This window comes from Corvus kubaryi, unplaced genomic scaffold, assembly GCF_017639235.1.
Source record: "Corvus kubaryi isolate FWS band 111438036 unplaced genomic scaffold, C.kubaryi_AGA036_p1.0 138, whole genome shotgun sequence".
In the NCBI taxonomy this organism is placed as follows: domain Eukaryota; kingdom Metazoa; phylum Chordata; class Aves; order Passeriformes; family Corvidae; genus Corvus; species Corvus kubaryi.
In genome coordinates, this window is record NW_024580672.1 from 10,023,060 (window position 1) to 10,030,672 (window position 7,613).

General features: G+C 60.8%; 2 protein-coding genes across 2 annotated transcripts; one reads left to right on the top strand and one right to left on the bottom strand.

Annotated features, from left to right (window-relative positions):
* Window positions 1-93: 93 nt before the first annotated feature.
* Window positions 94-1,807, top strand: LOC121660095 (V-type proton ATPase subunit e 2). The gene is made up of 4 exons (XM_042019095.1): window positions 94-259; window positions 339-386; window positions 600-745; window positions 1,008-1,807. The coding sequence occupies exons 1-3, from the start codon at window positions 156-158 to the stop codon at window positions 691-693; spliced, it is 246 nt and encodes an 81-aa protein (XP_041875029.1). The 5' UTR covers window positions 94-155; the 3' UTR covers window positions 694-745; window positions 1,008-1,807.
* Window positions 1,808-2,478: 671 nt separating this feature from the next.
* ENTPD7 (ectonucleoside triphosphate diphosphohydrolase 7) lies at window positions 2,479-7,561 on the bottom strand. Its single transcript, XM_042019094.1, has 12 exons — window positions 7,493-7,561; window positions 7,245-7,412; window positions 6,948-7,153; window positions 6,706-6,856; window positions 6,228-6,331; window positions 6,098-6,154; window positions 5,663-5,811; window positions 5,420-5,586; window positions 4,318-4,642; window positions 4,132-4,217; window positions 3,854-4,015; window positions 2,479-3,700 (listed from the first exon to the last, which is right to left on the bottom strand). Exons 1-12 carry the CDS (start codon window positions 7,498-7,500, stop codon window positions 3,472-3,474), a joined length of 1,812 nt encoding a protein of 603 aa, XP_041875028.1. The 5' UTR covers window positions 7,501-7,561; the 3' UTR covers window positions 2,479-3,471.
* Window positions 7,562-7,613: the final 52 nt, after the last annotated feature.

Genomic DNA, 7,613 nt, shown 5'->3' on the forward strand with positions numbered 1-7,613 from the left:
GAGCCGAGCCGAGCCGAGCCGAGCCGAGCCGAGCCGAGCCGAGCCGAACGACTCCGCCAATGGGAAGCGCCGGTGCCGGCAGTGCGGCGCGCTCCGGGCGCGGATTGGCGGCGCGGCGCGGCAGTGGGCGGGGCGGTGTCCGGTGCGGAGCGGCCATGACGGCGCACAGCTTCGCGCTGCCGCTCGTCCTCTTCTCCGCCTTCTGGGGCCTCGTGGGCATCGCCGCCCCCTGGTTCGTGCCCAAGGGGCCGAACCGCGGGTGAGTGGGGGCTCGGGGGGTGCCGCGGTCGGGGGTTCTGGGGCTGGGCCTTCCTGTGTTAACGGCGGTGTCTCTGCAGGGTGATCATCACGATGCTGGTCACCACCGCCGTGTGCTGCTATCTCTTGTGAGTACCGCGGGCCGGGCCCGGTACCTTTCCCCCCACCTCTGCTGGCTTCACCGGGACCCGTGGCTGCTGCCCAGCTTCCTCCGTGGATGGACAGGACAGCCCCTGAGCTGCGGCCCGCCTCCCTCCCGGGCCCGTCACCCCCGGGGCAGCAGCCGCTCCCGGCGCTCTGGTCGTGCCGGGGGGCTGACGGCAGGTTGTGTCCCTTTGCAGCTGGCTCATCGCCATCCTGGCCCAGGCCAACCCCCTGTTCGGGCCGCAGCTGAAGAACGAGACCATCTGGTACGTGCGCTTCCTCTGGGAGTGAGCAGTCCCTGGGAGCTGGCGCCTCAGTAGAGACCCCCGTCAAATCCATCACCGTGAGTGGGCAGAGAGCTGGGGTGGCAGAGACGTCCCTGCTTGCCTGTCTGTATTTGGCTGGGGAGGGAGCTGCAGCTCGACCCTTGCTGGGCTGGGGGAAATGCTTTGGCTTCTGTGCGTTGTGGCTGTGGTGAGCTGGTCCCAGTGTGGGGCTGCTGATTCTCTGCTGGGCCTGAGCAAATCAAGCACTGTAGTTCTCAAATGTGTGGGAGCTTCCTCCTGAATGCAGTTTGGTGCTAACTTTGTGTCTCCTTCCCCCAGCTCTTGTAGCTGTTCCAGCCTCTACCCTCCTGTACCAGACAGCCCCCAGAGGTGCTGGGACAGAGGCTGGACCCGCTGCCCAAGCACACCTGGAGCACTGCAGCCTGGACGGATGGATGGTTGGGCCCCTGAGCATGGCATGCAGCACCCCTCGACGAGGGCCTACTAATCTAGCACTAGGAGCAACCACGCTATCAGGGAGAGATCCCTTCAGCTGGCCCAGTGCTGCAGTGACTGAGCGCCATCCTTAGAGGGATCTGTGTGTGCTGCCAGCGGATCCTGTCCCAGCCGTGCTTGTCCTGCCCTCTTGGTGTGTTCAGTCCTAGCCCCCACGTGAAACCCCTGCTCATAGCCCAAGCTGTCCAGCTAGTTGCCCTGTCCCTGGTCATTACATCCCCTGGCTGCCCCTCTGCATGAGAAGGCAGGAGCCATTGCATACTCTGGTCTGGTCAGTCCTCTGTGGTGGGGGTGGTCCCTGCTAAGGCAGATTCTGGCTGGGGGTGGGAGAAGGGAGGGCTGACCTTGGAGGAGCATGCAGACCCCCTTGGGTGATAAGGGAGGTGTTGGGGTCTGCTGGAGGGGATGAAAGGAGGGGGCTGTGTCTCCCACCTCAGCAGTGAGGCAGCTGCAGTAGTGTTTAGGCATCTCCACCACACCAAGATGGGTCCAAGTTCTGAGAAGAGCCAAGTAGGGCATTGTGTTTCAGGTTTCCCCTTATTTATCAGATAATTTATCTGTGTTTATTTATTTGTCTGTGTTTAACTTGTGTTGTGGAAATAAATCCTTTTTCTACTAAGTCATGCTGGAGGCTGAGTCACTTTCTGCTTTGAGGCTGAGAAACAGTCTTGGCCTTATTCAGACATCTTTCCTTTCCCCAGCATGGTTCTTGCACCATGAGAACAAGGCTGGGATCCTCAGCTGTTGAGCAGGAGGTTGGCAGCACAGTCGTGAATGGAAAGTTTTATTCTTGATGCCACCTGTGCACTCATGCTGTGGGACCAGGGTCACAGGTAGGGAACTACATGTGCTAGAGAGAGAACTGAGTACCTGCCCAGCCTCTTGCAGCTGTGCTGGGGCCATTTCCATGGCTGTGCAGCAGCTGGAGCAGCTCAGCAGCCTCTTTGCCAGGCAGCTCTCTAAGACTCAGGTGGGGAATAAGGTAAAAAGCAGAGACCAACATCTTCCAGGGGCTCTGACTGGGCTTTTCCTCATAGTAAGAGGGCAGCAAAGGATGCTGTCTCCAAAGATCCCAACAGTTTGGTTCAGATCAGAGCTCCCCTTGCTACTACCAGCTCAATTAAGCTCAGTCTTGCTGGAATCAGAGAACAATACTGGCAGGAAAGGAGCTCCATCGTTCACTGTGGCAGCACAAAGCAGCGGCAGTGCTGTGCAGACATGCAGCCCCCCTGCCACACCATCAGCCAGGAGCCATTGCTGCTGAGAGCTGCTCACTAGGAAATGAGACCAGTACTGGATGGCTCAAGGGGTTTGTTTATTGCTACAGGAATGGGAACAGCTGAGTTCAGTAAAAAGTGACAAACTTCATTGGACCATCGGTGGGGCTCCAGCCCCAGGGAAGGTTTGTGCCTGTGTGCACAGCTGCAGCCCCGACCTGTCCTGGGGCCATGAGCTGGGCTGGACTGAGGTGGCTCTCCCAGGGGCAGGGCCAGCCCGTGCTCATGGAGGAAAGAACCACAGGTCCTGACACTGGTGCCTGGTAAATGTCTGGGACACCATGGGGCAGCTGTGCCCAGGAGGGAATGTGTGAAAGCAAAGACAGCCCACTTTGGTGGTGCTTCAAGAACCAATCAGTGAGCCCTCAGGGCTCAGTCTGGGATGTTGGATAGGACTGTAGGATTGTCCTTGGAGGGAAGACATGGCAAAGAGCAGGACACCTCTTCAGGAATGCTCCAAGAGGGGCCAGGCTGGGCAGAGCAGCCTGGTGGAACTCGTGGTTTACCATGTTCCTGCAGTAACTTAGCTGGTGCCTGCTGTTCTCCAGACCTGGGCTTGCCAGGGCCTGCAGAAAGGCCACCCCAGGTTATGAACCACAGCACCTCACCAGGTTGCTCTGCAAACTGGTGGCTGAGTCATGGGGTGGCTCAGTGCTTCTGGCCAGAGCCCTGGTTTGGCTGCCTCAGAGATAGTGTCCTTTTTATCTGAGAGATCTGCCAGGGCGGCAGCCTTGAGCCTGCTGGCAGTAGAGGACTTTGCTCTACACCACACAGTGAGGCAAAGGCCAGAGGCCAAGGAATGCAAAGATTAGGACTGGGGCAAGGTGGAGAGGAAAGCTCTCGTGTCCATAGCTGCCTCAGCCCACAGACTCTGGTCTCTGGTTCTGCTGCAGAGATGATGGAGTGCAGAGTTTGAGATGGTCTTCAAGAAAGAGTCCAAGCCCTTGTACTCCAGGCTGTCCGCCAGTCCTAGTTCTGCCGGTGCAACTGGATGCTGGGTACCCCTGGCATCACGGCACGCTTCCCTGGCCCAGCGGCACCACCACCTTGTCCAGCCAGAGCAGCGTGTGCTGGGCCGAGCGCAGCTGCCGGTGGTGGATGTGGCGCAGCCGCAGGAGGTAGAGGACGATGGCCAGCGCCACGACCAGGATGCAGGCAAAAAAGAGATAGTGGTTGTAGACAAAAGAGAGGCGCAGCCAGGAGGCGTGTGCTTGCCGGATGCTCTCCTGACGGAGATCCCTGTGGAAAGGAATGTCAGGACTGGCCACGAGAAGCAGTGAGGCACTGCCAGGGTCCCGCCATGGTCCATACAGAGCCCTCACCCAGTGCAGTTACTCCCGCTCCTCCCCAACCACCCTTCCCTGCGCGATGCCATCAGCGAGCCGACGGTACCTGAGTGGCAGAAATCGCGTCTTGTAGAGGATGGCTCCCAGTGTCCACTGCACCTCCCGGTCGTACACCAGCTGGGCCGTGCGCAGGCTGGGGTAGTCCAGCGGGAACTGGAAGCCCTCGTGAAGGACTTGGTACATCCAGGCTGATTTGAAGCACTGATACCTGCAGACACAGCACACAGGAGCATCAGCCAGACACTAACAACTGCACCAGTCCCTTACCCCAGCAAAAGCCCCCCAGGAGGTCCAGCCAGGGCACCTCCCAACAAGTCCATTTACTTCAGCCGGTGCTGGTCAGCATGCGCCGAGTAGAGGCCACCACGGAAACGCTGAGTCAGCACCTCCCACCGCTGGCTGCAGTACTCCTGGGGGAAGGAGAAGTTGGGGTTCAGAGCAGAGAAACAGCCCTCACTCCCAGCCCCAGGAACAGCAACTCCCCAGCCCCTGTGCTGGGGCAGCACCCACCTGGGCAGCAGAGGTGAAGGTGGGGGCACTGTATTGGCCCCCCAGGCGCAGCACATCCTCGGTGCAGTAGAAGAACTCTGAGAAGCCGTAAAACTCACTGTTGCTGAAGTCGATGGGTGCTTTGTAGGTCTCCACCAGGGAGGCATGGCTGCCATTGGACCCTGCCAGGAGGGGCTGCAGCAGCTCTGCACAGGCCTGCCAGTCCCCTCGTCCCCGCACGTACAGGGTTTGGTCACCCCTCACCACTGTGTCCTCCAGCCCTACGGGCAGGCAGGGGTCCAAGAAGGGCATTTTGGGGCTCAGCCCTGTCTGCTGGCTGTGCAGGCTGGAAAACAGTCCAGGAAGAAATGGTAATTGCACAGGGGGTCCTATACCACTTCCCAAAAGCCTAATCTAGCCCTGTCCCACATCCAGATACCCTCTGCACCAGACCAGGCCGTGTCCTCCTGTACCCTGCAGTGCTGGTGCCTGCCCTGCCACCTCTTGCTAAGGCTGAACTCGCCAGATCTGTCACACTGGCCTGCAGCTACATGCTCTGAGCACCTGTAGGGTGCAACAAGGCACAGCCCACCCCACCCAGTTCATGGGGATCTGCACCTCTGCATAGCCCCTGGGGATCTGGAGGCAGGGTTTGCTGCCGGCACAGGAGTACCTGGGCACCAAGCCTCTCCACCTCTGGCAACAGCTTCATGCAGTGCTCTTGGAAGGAAAGGAGAGACAGGAGACAGGAGAGTTCGAGGTGGGGATGCAATGGAAAGATGTGCTGAGTGAATCAGTGCTGGAGGAGAGAAAGTCAGAGCAGGAAAAGTGAAAAGCCACTAAAGGGGCCTCCCTGGAGCCTGTCACGAGGAGAGGAGGAGGAAGGCAGGGAGCTGTGGTTCTGATAACACCTGCCAGGCTTGGAGAAGGGCAGCAGCCAAGCACTCTGTGCCAGCCCAGGCACCTGCCACTGCCACACAGCTGCTGCCAGCGTGGCTGTGGGAGCTGCTATCACCACAGGTGGCTCTTGAGGCAAATCCAAGGGGGAGAAGGCAGCATGAAGGAACCAGCACCCTATTTCACAATGCTCTAGCGGGGGCACCACTAGGTGAGGCAGCAATACCGGTTGTGCACATAAGTTTGGTTCAGCACATGTTCCTCATAGCGCTGCCGGGCAAAATTGCCCCCGAAGCCCAGGAAAGTGTTGACATAGACACGGTACATGTGGCCAGTGTGCTGCACGTCACAGCCCAGGTTGAATTCGGCCAGCAAGCTCTTAGCAGCTTCCTCCTGGTGACACAGATACATCCATGATCAGCAGCAATCCAGGGCAGGCAGGAGCTGCTCTCGGGGACCAGACACGCACCTGCTGTGGGAAGGAGATGGCTCCAGAGTCAGGCACTTCGTAGGCAATCTGCAGGGAGGCGCCTCCCATGTCTAGGATCCCAACTGTTCGTTTCCGAACCAGGGACTTCCCCTGGTCACCCAGCGCTACGGTGACCACTGCATCCTCCTCTGAAACCCACAGCAGCACATCAGCAAGAAGCAGGGCCTGGGGCAGCATCTTCTCCCTTCCACCATCAGCCCCACAGCTGCCTCATGGGGATCCTCCACCCCTGCAGGCAGACCCCAAGGGCCACCTGCAAGGACCACCTCCCAGGTCCAGGAAAGTTTCACACATATGACAGGGTTCAGGCATTGTTGCCTACTCCAGAGGTTGATCTTAGCTACAGCACTGGTCCAAGGTCCAGCGCGGCTCTGCGCAGACCCTCCCAGCTGTTCTACGAGCAGCCAGACTCACCATCCTCATGATCAAACCGCCCCAGGACAAAGTTGATGCCAATCCACGCATAGACACCTGCACAAGACAGAAAAGGTCATTACGACAGTATACTAAAGAGGAACAAGCAGTGCTTTGTGTCAGCTCCTACCTTCCTGCTTCCCTGAGATCACTTCTGCATGTGATTTGGAGAAGAGGAAATCAAACTCCAGGGGCACATTTCTCACCAAGTCATCCAGGATTGCGGCTTGCTGCCTGCAAGGGTGCAGGAGAGGGACAGATGCTGAGGGACCTTCACCAGCATTGCTGGTGAAGAGACCAGGAATCCCCGAAGAGACCAGGAAGCCCCACAAGTTCTGCTGCTGCAGCCAGCATGTTTTGGAGACAATAAAGAGATCTATCTGTTTGACATCCTCAGTCAAAAGCATCTCCTCTCAGCTCCCTCCCAGCATGCTCAAACCCTTCTTCTGCATCCCTCGCCACTCGCCCCAACAACGCACCCTTTCCTTTCTCAATTCCCCCCCACAAGATTCTCGATTCTCCCGCAAGGCTCAAGAGCAGGCAGCTGTCTTGCCCTTCCTCGGGGCCCAGCGCATCCCTGGCTCGCCTGACAATGGCCGAGAACTCACCGCTCGGGCAGCAGCCGCATCCCCGCCGTGCACAGGACGTAGAGCGGCGTCTCCTTGTGCTTCCGCGCCGGGACGTGCGCTGCCGCGAACCGCAGCAGAGGCCGCAGGTAGGGGGTGGCCTGCTCGGGGGCTGCCGCGGTCACGGAGATGCCTGCCGGGGAAGGCGGCTGTGAGCCAGCACGCCCCGTCCGTGCGCGGGCGGCTCGGGGCCGGGGCAGGGGCTGGAGAGGGGCAGCACGCACCGGGTTTAATTTTCTTGACGACGGGGCGGCTGCTCCGGTCCCTCATCTGTTTGATGTCCAGCAGGTCGTGGGGGTTCCCGTTGTGCGGGGGCCAGAAGTAGACGAAGACCCGGGACCCGCTGCTCCCGCAGTCCACCACCACCCCGTAATTAAGGGACGAGTCCTCGGTGTCGGTGGCCGCCAGGTCCTCCGCCCGCGCAAGGTACCTGCGGCACGGCGGCTCAGCACCGGCGGCCGGCGGTGACCCCGCTCCCCCGGCGGTGACCCCGCTCCCCCGGCAGCCCAGTCCCCGCTCACCTCTCGTCCCGCCGGGAGGCGCGGGGCGGCGCAGCCCAGCGGCGGGGCACGGCGGCCGCCAGCAGCAGCAGCAGCCCCAAGAGGAGGGCGAGCCCCAGTGCAGCCGGGCGCTGCCGCGGCCCCGGGCACGATCCCACCGAGCGCCACGACAGGCAAGAAACGCCGATCCTGAGGGCAGAGGCCACTGTTCAGCACCGGCGCCGCGCCGGCCCCGACCCCCCAGCCCGGCCCGGCCCGACCCCGCTCACCTGGCCATGTGCGCCCGCCGCCTCCCGCCCGCGCATCGCCGGTGCCGGCACCGCCGCCGGCACCGGCGGACACGTTGCGCGGGCGGAGGACCTGGCGGCCACCGACACCGAGGACTCGTCC

Bases quoted from the DNA above. Each gene is read 5' to 3' on its own strand.
- LOC121660095 (XM_042019095.1), top strand. From the start codon at position 156: ATGACGGCGCACAGCTTCGCGCTGCCGCTCGTCCTCTTCTCCGCCTTC. The intron at 260-338 runs GTGAGTGGGGGC...GTGTCTCTGCAG, and splicing joins CCCAAGGGGCCGAACCGCGG to GGTGATCATCACGATGCTGG. The intron at 387-599 runs GTGAGTACCGCG...GTCCCTTTGCAG, and splicing joins GCCGTGTGCTGCTATCTCTT to CTGGCTCATCGCCATCCTGG.
- ENTPD7 (XM_042019094.1), bottom strand. The intron at 7,154-7,244 runs GTGAGCGGGGAC...GCCGTGCCGCAG, and splicing joins GCCTCCCGGCGGGACGAGAG to GTACCTTGCGCGGGCGGAGG. The intron at 4,643-5,419 runs GTATTGCTGCCT...ACTGTTTTCCAG, and splicing joins CAAACTTATGTGCACAACCG to CCTGCACAGCCAGCAGACAG.